General features: G+C 63.8%; 2 protein-coding genes across 8 annotated transcripts in view; one reads left to right on the top strand and one right to left on the bottom strand.

Moving 5' to 3' along the window:
- LOC110259834 (proline-rich protein 36-like) lies at positions 1,679-6,059 on the top strand. The gene is made up of 2 exons (XM_021086002.1): positions 1,679-1,883; positions 2,189-6,059. Exon 2 carries the CDS (start codon positions 4,601-4,603, stop codon positions 5,702-5,704), a length of 1,104 nt encoding a protein of 367 aa, XP_020941661.1. The 5' UTR covers positions 1,679-1,883; positions 2,189-4,600; the 3' UTR covers positions 5,705-6,059.
- LFNG (LFNG O-fucosylpeptide 3-beta-N-acetylglucosaminyltransferase) overlaps positions 6,589-12,721 on the bottom strand; it is a 98,383-nt gene continuing 92,250 nt past the window's right edge. For all 7 annotated transcript variants that reach the window (XM_021085997.1, XM_021085995.1, XM_021085998.1 and 4 more), the window contains 7 exons: positions 10,145-10,193; positions 9,559-9,658; positions 9,279-9,432; positions 9,084-9,169; positions 8,490-8,655; positions 7,903-7,988; positions 6,589-7,715 (listed from right to left, as the gene is read on the bottom strand). In XM_021085997.1, the coding sequence (XP_020941656.1) occupies positions 7,649-7,715; positions 7,903-7,988; positions 8,490-8,655; positions 9,084-9,169; positions 9,279-9,432; positions 9,559-9,658; positions 10,145-10,193 (708 nt within the window). In that variant the 3' untranslated portion in view covers positions 6,589-7,648. The remainder of the gene's footprint in view (positions 7,716-7,902; positions 7,989-8,489; positions 8,656-9,083; positions 9,170-9,278; positions 9,433-9,558; positions 9,659-10,144; positions 10,194-12,721) is intronic.

The raw sequence follows: 12,721 nt of genomic DNA, 5'->3' as shown, positions 1-12,721 counted from the left end.
GAGGTGACAGACCTGGCCCAGGAGAGGGGGCAGAGAGGCCAAATGGGAGAATGGGCATCCCCGAGCCCCCACTGCGGTACCTCCTCGTCCTTGCAGGGGTACCTCCACCCCCACCCCCGCGACGGGCCTCCCCGGAGCCCGTATAGGGATCTGCGCTGGAGCCCAGGCCGGCGCTCCCAGGTGTTCCCGTCGGGAAGGGGCTGTGTTGTCCGAGGCCACGGAACCCAGCACATCACCCTAGGGAGGGGGAGGCCTACCACTCACCACCCAGGGAGACCTGAAGGCGGCGAGTTGGAGGAGGCATGTTCTCCCATGCGGGGTGCACAGGTGGGGAGGGGGCTGTGAGTCCCCGCTGAGGACAACCAGGCTCCCGTGGCATTGCAGGGGCACTGGGCACACGCCAGCAGCCTGGCCCAGTGGTTCAGATTTGACTGGCTTCTGAGGAAGGGGGCCCAGGATACGTAAGCTCTGAAGGGGAGACGCTGAGCACCCAGGGGTGGAGACGTTTGGGGCTCTGTGCTGCCGTGGTGCCATGGGGGGAAGAGAGTGAACTGGGGACCTTTGGGCCTAGGAGCCAAAAAAGGCGAGCGAGCCCCAGGCTTGGAATGAGAGCCAGGGGCCAAGAGGCAAAGACCCTGGCCCTCTGAGGCCCCAGCTTCCTGCCTGCATATCAGGGCAGGCACAGTGGCGTCCTGCCTCTCGAGGCTGCCACACTCCTTGGCTAACGGCCCCTTCCTGCATCCTCCTGGCCAGCAACGCAGCACCTTTAGGTCATTTTTGTTCTGACCCTGGCCCTCCTGCCTCCCTCTTTTTTTTAACTGGTTTTTTTGTTTTGTTTTGTTTTGTTTTTTCCGGTCTTTTTTGCCATTTCTTGGGCCACTCCCACGGCATATGGAGGTTCCCAGGCTAGGGGTCGAATCGGAGCTGTAGCCACTGGCCTACGCCAGAGCCACAGCAATGGGGGGATCCGAGCTGTGTCTGCAACCTTCACCACAGCTCACAGCAACGCTAGATCCTTAACCCACTGAGCAAGGGCAGGGATGGAACCCGAAACCTCATGGTTCCCAGTCGGATTCGTTAACCACTGCGCCACGACGGGAACTCCCTGCCTCCCTCTTTAAAGGACCTCTCTGAGCATCGGGCCTACCTAGATCATCCAGGATGTTCTTCCCATCTTGAGAGCCTTAATTTTCTCAGACCTGCAAAATCCTTTTGCCCCCTAAGGCGACAAAGTCATAGATCCCAGGGATTAGCCCTTGGACATCTTTGGGGGCCATTATTCTGCGTACTGTGGGAAGATCTGGAGACTATCTGAGAAAAGCATTCCAGGCAGAGTGAGCAAAGGCCCTGAGGCAGCTACACGCCCAGCATGTCCAAGCAGGGAGGTGAAGGTGACCGGAGCGGAAGCATCAAGGGGAGAGTGGTTAGAAATGAAGCAGCGGGAGTTCCCGTCGTGGCGCAGTGGTTAACGAATCCGACTAGGAACCATGAGGTTGCGGGTTCGATCCCTGCCCTTGCTCAGTGGGTTAACAATCCAGCGTTACCATGAGCTGTGGTGTAGGTTGCAGACGCGGCTCGGATCCTGCGTTGCTGTGGCTCTGGCGTAGGCTGGTGGCTACAGCTCCGATTGGACCCCTAGCCTGGGAACCTCCATATGCCGCGGGAGCGGCCCAAGAAATAGCAAAAAGACAAAAAAAAAAAAAGAAAAAGAAATGAAGCAGCGGGTGGGGACTGCCAAGGGCTTGTAGGCCTTGTAAGGACTTTGACCTTGACTCAGGGTTAGGCCACGGAGGGTCTGAGCAGACTGAAGTGACCTAACACTCACTTTAAAGGATGGCCCTGCCTGCTGAGTCAAGACAGGAGCAAGGGCAGAAGTGATGCAGGTGAGAGCCGAGGGTGGCCCAGGCCAGTGAAAAGGGACTGGGCTTGGGAAAGTGACACCAGCAGGACTTCCTGGCAGACTGCGTGTAGGCAGGGGCTTTGGGTTGAGCAGTTGACGGGGAGGTATTGTCACAAAGACACAGGATTGGGGAAGGTCCAGTGTTGGAGATGTGGAGCCCGAGGTGTTCGTGAAATAACCCAGGGAAGGTTTGGAGATGTATGGTCAGGCCACTCAAGATGGCTGTTCTCTTGCTCTCTCTACATCCGCTGCCCGACCTGTACCTGCTTCACCTGTACCCGCGCTCAGGACTGACCTACCTGCAGACCTGCGCAGGCCCCAGCTGCTGATTGTTTTTATCAGCGGGCTGTGAGGGGCGTGCCTTGCTGGTTTCTCTGCTAACTAGCGCGCTAACCTGAAGTCAATTCCGCCTATGACTGGCAGGCTCCCCTTCCTCTCTGGAGCAGAGCACTGCCACTGCCCTGTCCTGCCCACGCCCGCGGTGGTTCGTCGCTCCAGGACGTTGCTGCAGACATGTAAGCTCCCCCATCCATTAAACCACTGCCGTATGTGTCGCTGACTCCAGGCTTCCTTCAGTCTTGTAGCCAGGCGAGCACAAGGCCTTGTAGGCCTGTGGGGTGCAGCCGACAGGAGAGGTGGCGGGATGAACGCGTCTGGGATTCTGGGAGAGCACTGGGTGGAGACTGTCGGGTGGAGTCTGGCTTGGACCTGTGTTGAAAGCCACAAGCCTGGGTGACATCTCCCAGCGAGTGAGTGTGGACGAGGAGATGGCAGGGCCAAGGACCGGGCTGGGGGCCTCCAATCTGGCATTTAAGAGGTGGAGGGGTGACCAGGGAGGCCAGAGGAAGCCCAGGACAGTGGGTGTCCTGGGAGCTGTGACAGTGTCGTGGGATGAGGGACCCCAGCGGATGCTGCTGATGGCCGGGTTCCACGAGGACTAGGAAATGACCGGCCATTTGGTGACCTGGACGCCTTCAGAGAAGAACAATTCAAACGGGGGCTGGGGTGGCAGGTCTCTGAAGCAGAGAGGAAGTGGGGTGCTGTGGGAGAGCGGGGGTGGGGGGCAGAGATGGTGGGTCTGCCCAGAGGCCCCCGCGACGCTTGGTCTGGCACAGGTGAGACTCACCAGGCGGGGAGGCAGGCCCTCCAGCCGCCCAGGTGTGGGTGGTGAGTGGGCAGCAGGCTGAAAGCAGCAGGTCAGAGACTACAGAAGGTGTGGAGGTGAGAGAGGCCAAGGGAGGTGACGGTGACTTGCAGCGGGTGACCAGACCCTGGGGTTTCAGGCAGCGGGGGGGACAAGCCCTCCAGGGGTAGGGGACCAGGGGCCCAGCGGACTCAGGAAATCGGAGGGAGTGAGCTGGATAACAGCAGGTGCAGGCAGAGTGGCCCTCTGCTGCCACGGGGTGGCCAAGGTTTGGGGAGTGACCATGGAGGGGGCGGGGTCTTGGGGAAGCAGACGCCAGGAGTGTGGCAGGGTCAGGACGCCAAGTCACTAGAGCAGTGTGGGAGTGGCCGTGAGCCAGGAGTCGAGTCAACATCATACCAGGAGGAGGCGCCTGTGGGTACCTGCGTGGAGGGGCGGCAGGTGTGATCCCGTTAAGGGGGGAGGGGGAGAAGGCGGGGCGGGCCAGGGCCCAGGAGGGGCGTCGTCAGCGCGGCAGGACCATCTCCAGGAGGCGCAGGGATGGCAGATGGCCGGCAGGGGGCGCCAGGTCCTTGGCGGACAGAAGATTCCGGGCAGGGCCAGACCTACACTCTCAGAGGACCCATGGGGAGCCCCCAGTGAGCCGGGGCAGCCCCGGAATCTGCATTACCACCAAGTTCCCAGTGACTGCAGGCTGCCCGTCTAAGGCTCTGCTGTGACCACCTCGTTAAAACAGGAAGTGAGTGGTCTCTTGGCCAGCACCTGGGGATTCCACCTGGGTGGGCTGTGGGCAGATGCAGCAGCAGCCAGCCCCACACCCGAGTGGGGGGCCAGGACGGTGGCAGGAGTGGCCTGCAGTGGCCAGCTCAAGCTTGCCTTTTGCCATCACCATACAGCATGCACCAAATGGTGCTGATACCAAAGATTTGTGGTGCGAGCCTTTAAGAGCAAGCAAGGGGCTTCAAAGAGGGCTGGCCTCCCTGCCCACAGCGACTCCCAGGTAGAGACCCTGAGAAAGGCAGATGAGGGTGGGAGACAAACCACCAGGCAGTGCACAAGGGCTGCAGGGGGTCACAGGGCGGTGTCCCCGCCAGAGGCCCTGGCAGGGGCAGTAGGGGGCAGCCTCAACTCTGAGCCCCAGATTCAGCGTGGCGACGTAATCTGGGCACCCTCCAGGGGCCTAGACAAGGAGCCCCCTGGTCCCGGGGTCCCCTTCTAGGAGTGGACCAGTGCCTTGTGGGTGTCCAGCCCTGGGCTCAGAAAGGACTTGGGGAAGGTGTCACATCCAAGAATGTTTGGTGAGGCTGGGGTCGGGCGGGCAGATGGGCCTGGGGTGGCAGCAGGACCAGCCAGTGGATCTGACAGACAAAAAATGGGCTGGCTCTGCCCCCTCCAGGACCTGGCTCTGCCTCTGTTCCGGCACCAGCCTGGTAGCACAGAAGCCAAGGCGGGGCGGGGTGGGGGGTGCTGAGTGCCCAGCAGCCCCAGGGTGCGGTTTTACTTTTTATTTTTGAAAGTCCCTGAGTGGCTGGCAGTTTGGGAGGCCAGGCTGGGGAATGGGGAGCCCATGGAGCCAGCCAGGACCCTGTGCAGCCAGCCACTGGCCTGGTGTTGGGAGGGGCAGTGCCAGGGGGGGAGGGCGATGCCACCAGAGGACGGGGTATGGCTGCCCCGCCCCCACCCTGTCATGCCTCCAGAAGGGAGGCCACCTCTTCTGCCCCGTGACTCATCTTCTGGGGGGAGGGCCCCCTTCCTTACAGCACCCAGGGCAGCGGATGGAGGGCTCGGGGCTGCCCAGTTCCCGTAAGGCCTCCTGGACCTGCTTCCTCTTCTGCGGCAGCAGAACGTCCTCCTCCCTCAGCTGCGCTAGAGGAAAGGTCGAGGTGCTGCTGGCCGGGCCTCTCCTGATGCCCCCCTGCCCACCCCGGCTCCCCCTCGCTCAGATGGAGGCCTCTGCCCCACCCCGCCCTGAGCGCCTCGGCTCTGCTGTCTCTGCTCTGGCCCTGCCCCGTGCGGGGACGGTTTGTGATCAAGCAAGGGTCCCAACTCCGACGCGGGCTCCACCTGCTGTGGTCACACCTGTGTCCCAGGGCCCTGCCAGCCCTGTGAGGAGGCGCTGCCAGGCGCTGGGGGCGGCTCTGGGGCCCTGGGTCCACACGCTGCCGGGGGCAGAGGCTCCTGTGACTCAGGCAGGCAGGAAGGAGGCCCACGGCCTCTGCCCACAGGTGGCAGCAGTTCCGCTGCCGTACGCCCCCCATGCCTCCACAGAGCGGGGTGCTGAGGCGAGTCTGGGGGAGCCAGGCTGTGTGATGGCAAGGGGCACTCCCTCTCCCCCACGGTCCCAGTCACTGCCCACCCCTCCGGGGCACTGCCGTGGAAACCGCGCTGCTGACTCAGGGCGTGCAAAGCTGGCCGGGTCAGGCCCCAGTGAGGAAGAGGCCCTCTGCCGCCCCTTTGGGGGTGCTGAGTGTGGGTGTCTGGTGGGGGTGGGGCAGGAAGGGGAAGGCACTCTTCAAACCACTGGGCCTTGGGCCGTGTGGAGAGGGCTAAGCTTGGAGCAGAGGGAGCCCCGGGTCCTGGCACGTCCCCTGGGGGTGGCCGCCAGAGGGAGCGGGGAGGAGGGGGTGGTGTGTGGGCTTGGTTTGAGGAAGAGGAAGTGAGGGCTCCCCCCCACCGCCCCCCGCGGCCACCGGGCGGGGGAGGGGATTCCCCAGCGGCCCCTCCCCACTCCCACCGTCACAAAGGCTGGATTTGAGGAAGAAAGGGCCTGAGCTGGGTTCAGAAAACAGGGCAGAACGAATCCTCCTCCAGAGCTGAAGGCGTGGGGGTGGGGTGAGCCTGGGACCCAGGGCCCCCTGGCCTCAGCGTTTGGACTCTCCACCAGCCCAGAGGCCCAAGCTTGGGCATCACCCGCTCTGAGCCTCAGTTTCCTCCTCTGTAAAGTGGGTTAAGAGTATGAGCTTGGGAGCGGGAAGAAGCCAGGCAAGGAGGTGCCAGGCCAAGCCGCTGCCAGCCCCTGTCCTCCTGCAGGAAGGGCTGGACTCCCTGGCAGCTTTCCAGGGCCAGGCTGGCACAGACTGGGGCTTCAGAGCCTTAGAGCTGCTTGTCTGGGTGAGGCTCCCCTACAGCCAAGGGGGCCCTGGGGTGGCCACACCTCCCAGGCCACTGCAAGTTATTTTTCCTTTTTTGCCCCCCCACCCCCACCCGTGGCATATGGAGTTCCCCGGCCGGGGATCAGATCCAAGCCACAGTTGCAACCCACACTGCCGCTGGGGTAATGCCGGATCCTTTAACCCACTGTGCTGGGTCGGGGACCGGACCTGCATCCTGGCGCTGCAGAGATGCCGCCGATTTCACTGCACTACAGAGGGAACTCCAAGTTACTATTCTGATGGCACATGTTCCCTTCCCGCAATAGTAGGCTGGAGCGGGAGGGGCCTACCCACCTCCCCCACGAGAGTGCAAACAGGCCCCCAGCCTCCCTGGAGCCACCTCTCACAAACCTGCACGCTGGTCCAAGTTCCAGCCAAGACCAGGACCCCCGTTGTCCCAAAGAGCATCTTTATTCACAGCAAAGGACGTCACCATAGCAACACACTTGAATTCCCTGAGAACTTTTCCCTTATTCACTTTCCTAGCTGTGTCTTTGCAGAAAGAAAAACAGAAGACAAAACACACCCCACGGGCCAGGTGTGCGGAGCTGGGCTGGTGGGAGTCGGGCTATGCAGGAGGTGGGCGGGGAGAGGCCAGGGGCCACGACATATAAATACACAGCGTGTTAGCCATTGCCATCCGCTTTAACACAAAAATTATCCCAAGTTTGGCTTCTGCTTTTTCTGATCCACAGAAAAGATAAAATAACACCCTCCCCCAGCCCCGAAAACAAAGACAAAAACACCCTACTTTTTACCCAGCCCCTTTCCAAAAACAAGCACAGTAAAAAATACTGTCACAATATTTACAGACACACCCACTATGGGCGACTTTCTCTCTACTTGGGAGAGGAGATAAAACCCTCAGCTGACTCCCCATCACAAAGGGAAGAGGGCTGAGAGGCCAGGGAAGACCCCTGCCCGGACAGCGCTGCACTTCACCCAGTGGCAAGACCACCGCGGCTGCTGTTCCTCTGAGCCACGGTGCCCAGGCCAGAGCTCGGGAGTGGGCAGGGGGCTCGGGCCACACCTCCCAAGACCCAGCTTCCTGGCCCTGAGCCTGGTGAGTGGTCCTGGGGGCTCTGAGGCAGACGCAGGACCCCAGGGTGCAAGTGCCCGCAGAGGCAGGCCTGTGCTCAGCAGGAAGAAAAGGCGCGTGCACATCTGGTCCCCATGCTGCCCCAAAGACCCCAGAGTCATAATAAAACCGCTGTCCGAGGTCACTGTGACTTAACAATCCTCCCGGGGTGGAGCAGGGAAAGACAGCCGGGACCGGGCCTGCCCTCGGCAGAGCAGAGCTGCCCAGCAGTCTGCTGCACGGACGGGCACACGGTACACACACAGGCACAGCCCTGGGAGAGCCTCAAATGCCAAGGCCAGGGCGGCACAACAGGGGTCCCCGGGCCCTTTGGATACCAGGGGTGCCCAGGGACCGGGTTTCAGCCATAATGGCTAGAAGATGGCAGTGTGGGGACACCAGGGTGTGTCCGGGTACAGGTGGCAGTGGATGGAGCGGAACCTGTGGGGACAGAGTGGGGGGCTGGTCTGTGGGGGGTGGGGGTGCTGAGTTCACAGCGCGGGGGCAGGGGCCCTCCTCCACCCGCGCAGGCTCCTGGGGGCACTGCTGAGTCATGCTGCTTGGCGGCAGCAGACCCCCAGGGGACCCTACAGAAGCCCCGCCCCTACCTGGGCCTCAGGTTCCTCACCTGGATGGGTCCGCCTCCACTGAGAAAGGTCCCTTAATGTGGACGGCATTCCGCTTGTTTTCAAACATGCCATAGCTCAAGGTCACCTGCAGGGAGAGGGACAGAGTGATGCCAGGAGGGATCCCAGTGCCTCCCCCTCCGCCCGGCTCTGCCCACGGCTCGGAATGAGGGAACAGCCTTGCCTTCCGCCCACCCTCGGACCAAGGAAGATCCACGCTCCCACTGCCCACACCCCTGGGGAGTAAAAGTCCACAGGGGCTTCGGCCGGGGCTGGCAGTGTCATTAGCTGTGACCAGAATCTCTGCGGACACAGGGGAGACCCAAAAAGCAGAGCAGGGGTCCCGCTGAAGGCAGAGGCGGGAAGGATGGACAACAGGACTTAGGCGGGGGCGCACCGGTAGAGGGATCCATGTGTGGGTGGCAACCGGCGGTAGGGTCTTTGGTGACCTATTTAACACAGCGGTCCCACCTTCCCCCCCTCCTCTCCCACCCCATTTCACTCCTCTGTCCCGGCTGCCCCTTCCTTCCTCTTCCAGCTGCTGCTTTGCTCAGTCCCAAGTCCCTTCCCAGGCCCCCAGGAGGCGCACCTGCTCATGGAGCTCGGAGGTGGGCACCTGCTGCAGGTTCTCCAGGTGGGAGTGGAAGAGCCCACTGCGGATGAGGGGCACGCCCAGCAGAGCCTCCACGATGTAGCCGATGGTACAGTCGTCCGGCAGCCGGATCCGCTCGGCCGTGCTCATGAAGTGGCCTCCGCTGCGGGAGGGAAGGACCAGGGGGCCAGAGTGAGCAGAAGTGGGGGGCTGGGCGGGACCCCGCCAGACAGAATGTCACACGGAGCGCTTGGTCAAGCTCCGGGAGGAGGCGGACATGCCCAGCGGAGCTCGCAGCCCCGTCTGTGTCCCTCACACGCTCTGGCGCCTGGCTGCTCCCCCCCACCTGAGCCACAGGACGGCCCCCTCCTCCACTCCAGCCTGATGATTCTCTGCAAGGAGGGGGTTACCAGGTGCAGGAAGGGGTCCTCCCCGACCTGGGTGCTGACCACCCTAGTGACCGGTGGGCGGTGGTGGGTCAGCCCAACCTGCCCGTGCACCACTGCTGCTGGGAAGATGAACCAAGCCAGGCCCCTCGGTGTGGTGACCTTGCCACGTGGGGCGGGCCCACCTGTGCCCCAGTGCACTCACCTGGCCCATGGGCTCATCTTCAGGGCCAGCCCTCGGCTGATGCAGAAGCCTGCCCCGCCGGTGGCAAACCAGAAGTGGACCGGCCGCTGTGGGAGGGGGAGCGTGGTGAGACTCCCAGACCCCACTGCCAGGCTGCGGGGGGGCCGCCGCCCCTCCAACCCCCGCGCCACAGGCCTGTGTGGCTGGAACACTCACCACCTTGGTCTCGCTGACCCTCTCCGTGGCCTGGATGGGCCTGTCCAGGCTGGGCTTGCCCAGGTAGATGTCCTGTGTGTGCGGGTAACTGGCCAGCAGCCTCAGCAAGGCCCGCACGTTCACGTAGTTATCATCATCCACGTGGCAGAACCACCTGGCAAGAGGCAGGCCGTCAGGGCGCCGTGCGGGGGTGGAGCGGGCTGGGGGGGGCGCAGCCGGGGCAGGAGCCCTGCGAGGGGACGGGGACACCGCTGGGCCCCAGCCAAAGGCCGGCACTCACTTTCTCCCGGATTCGATGAAGCGGTCGTACTCCACGGCCATCTTGCAGGACAGCGCCTGGCGGCTGTGGGCGGCCGAGCAGTTAGTATTGACCACGTTGCCTGCGGACAAGGGGAGGGGCTGTGAGTGGGTCCCAGCCGATGGCGAGAGAGCCGCCGGGGCCTGGGCTCACACAGCAGGTCCCCGGAGAGCAGAGCAAGATAAGGGGGTGGCAGTCGGTCAAGCTGGGCGAGCAACAGCGGGCCTCCCGACTCAGCCCCTCGCAGGAGCGGGACCCGGGCCTGGCGAGCCCCCCGCCCCCCCAGCCTAGCCCCTCCCAGGCGCCGCGCCCCGCCCCGCCCCGCCCCCGCCCATTCAGGCAGCTTTTCCCAGCACCAGCCACCTGTTGCCGCCACAGCAGCTCAAAGGGCCCGAGCTGAAAGGGCCTCATTTGCATGAAAATTGGGTGGGGGGCGAGTGGGGGGGCGGGGCCATGAGCAAACCCGTTGAGTAAACTGCCCTCCCAGGCCCGTGGCCTCGGTGACCTCTCCAGAGGGGAGGGTTTCCAGGAGGTGGAGCCCCCCTCCCTCCCCACACGCAGGGCTCACCCGTGCGCTTGGCCAGGGCTTCGTCTTCCCCGTCGGTGAAAATGAACGTCTGCAGGGAGAAATACGGCCTTGAACAGGCAGTCACCGTGGGGTCCAGGGCTGGGCACCCTGCGGCTTCACAGGACCCTCCGTGGCGCCCATGCCCCACCCTTCTCTGAGCCTCAATTTCCCCACGGGCAGCATGGGGCTCGAGTGCCCAGCCTGAGGAGACATGGGCCAGGGGCTCAGGAAGAACCCCCTCTCCACCTGGGCAGCTGGGCCCAAGGTCACCTGGCAGCTGTGCCGGCACGAGCCAGGTGGGGCGCCCCGCCCACCCGCCAGGTAACCGGCTCCCCGCCCGCCCCACGCACCTGGCGGGGCACACACCCTTATTGACACAGTGGCCGGCCTCTGGGAGGGGCAGAGGGCGGTGGGGGGACAGGCGGAGGAGGTTGGCTTTGGGAAGCCAAGTCTCAATCAGTCGGGGACAAAGGCTTTTGCTGGGCGGCTGCCAAGCCCTGGCGGACAAAGGGCCCGGAGGGAGGGTGAATCACCAGGCATTGTCCGCCAGCTTTGTCCTGGGCCGCGCGAGGCAGGGGAACTCGGCCGCGTTAAGCGGGAGTGGCCGCGCAGCACATTACCATACAGCTGGCCTGGTTAACTGGGCCGGGCTGGGCGCAAGGTCCGGCGGGCAGAGGTGCAGCCACAGCCTGCAGAGTCCCCCGGGCTGGGCCCTCAAGCTGAGGCCCCCCGCACCCTGGCCGTGTGACCAGCCAGCAGAGCCGGTCACTTTCACTGAGCCAAAGCATCCTCCAGGGTTCTAACGAGACTCCAACGGTCAGCAAGGTCGAGGCAGGAAACCGCACCTGCTCCAGTGCAGGGATCGGCGCCCCCAACGCCCCGCCCGCTGCTCAGGCAAGGAAACTCGGGCGCGCAGACCGGCCTCCCTCAAGGCCACATCAAGGCTCCACCTGTGCCAGCACAGGGCTACCTCTGCCAGGATCGCTCCGCGGAAGCGGGCGGGCGGTGGGGGGGCAACGAGGAGGGGCCCGGAGCTGCCGGCGCCCGCCTGGGCCCGTCGGCACACGGGGAGGAATGTTCCTTCCTCTGCCCGGCCCGCCCAGCGCGTGCCACCCCGTGCACCCAGGCGTGGCTGAGTGCAAAGCCAGGGGCCCGGGAGAGGGTGCTCTGAGCACAGGCCGAAGGAGACCCCCCACCTCCTCGCCCACCAGGGCTCGGTCTCCTTCTGGGAACAAAAAGGTCCAAGGTTAGATCCAGCATGTGCAGGCCTGGCACACATTACACACCCGGGGACCTGGGGGCCGCTCTCGACTGGCAGCCCCAGCTCCTTGCCTGGCCGGACCCCACACCTGGGCACACGCTGGGCAGAGGCAACAAGCCGGGTGAGCCCAGACAGAGCTAAGCGGGTGGCAGACTCCTTCCTCACCCTTTCGGCACATGCACCCTCTCCTTCCAGAGCAGACACCCCAGGGCGGCCCGCACGCACAGACTCGCATCCAGCCCCCACCTGCTCCCCAGCACCTCAGCCCAGGAATGCCGTGGGAGGCTGAGGCCGGCCCGTGCAGACGCCCTGTTGCCGCCACTGGATTAAAAGGAAAATGCTTTCTTAATGAGATCAAGCGAGGCCTGTTCTCCCGCGCTTTGGTGGTGTCCTAAAAACCCAGCCCCAGGCTACGGAGATTAAAGTCACCTTTGTTCAGAGAGCAGCACTAGGAGGCGGAGGCGTGGGGCTGCGGGGGTGTGAGGGTGCCGGGCCTCCTGTCTCCCCACGGCAGAGCAACCAGGAGAGGAGGGGATGGGCTGCCTGCCGTGGGCCTCCCCGGCTGCTCAGGCCTCAGTTTCCCCCCTGTGCAACGGGGTAACCAGGGCTCACAGGTGCCCCCTTCTTTCATCTAACAGCCCTGGGAGGAGGACAGGTTAACCGCCAAGTGCACAAGTGGGGAAACTGAGGCCCTGAAAGGCACACCCTGAGACGGAGCTGGTACCAGTCCACCCCAGCCGTGCCCTCCAGGGACCAAGACCACCCCCCCATCCCGCCCTCCCCACTTCCCTGACGATGACAGGGCTGGAGGAGGAAGAGCGGGGCAGCGAGGGCAGCAGGGCTGCCTGAGGACGGGCGGGGGACACCCACAGGAAGCAGCATTGTTCCTGGAGCTGCGATTCAAAGAAACACAGGATGCCAAGCTCTCCCCCAACTATTGTGGCCGCTGTGGTGGCAGCCGCGGCAGCCTGGCCCACTGCTGGGAGGGATGGGGGAGGAACGTGTGGGCCAAAGCCCAGCCCCTCATCCTAGAACTTCAAGGCCTGTCATGGTCCGGCCTCTGCTGACCGCCCCCCACCCAAGTCACTCCAGTTGCTGGAAGCTTCTTGCACACACCGCCTCCCCCCCCCACCAGGCTTGTGCTCGAGATGCCCAATTGCCCTTTCTGGGCATTTTCTATTCTCAGTCTAGCTCAAATGGCACCTCCTCCAGGAAGTCCCCCCTTCCCCGACGTGGGTCAGATGCCCACTTTCAGCTCGCACAGCCTCTCTGGGTTTCCCCCGCTGCAGCCCTGACTTCCTTGAGTCCCCCCCATT

Source organism: Sus scrofa, chromosome 3 (assembly GCF_000003025.6).
Source record: "Sus scrofa isolate TJ Tabasco breed Duroc chromosome 3, Sscrofa11.1, whole genome shotgun sequence".
Lineage (NCBI taxonomy): Eukaryota > Metazoa > Chordata > Mammalia > Artiodactyla > Suidae > Sus > Sus scrofa.
The sequence above is the reverse complement of the archived record's forward strand: the minus strand, read 5'-3'. Positions and strand labels throughout refer to the sequence as shown.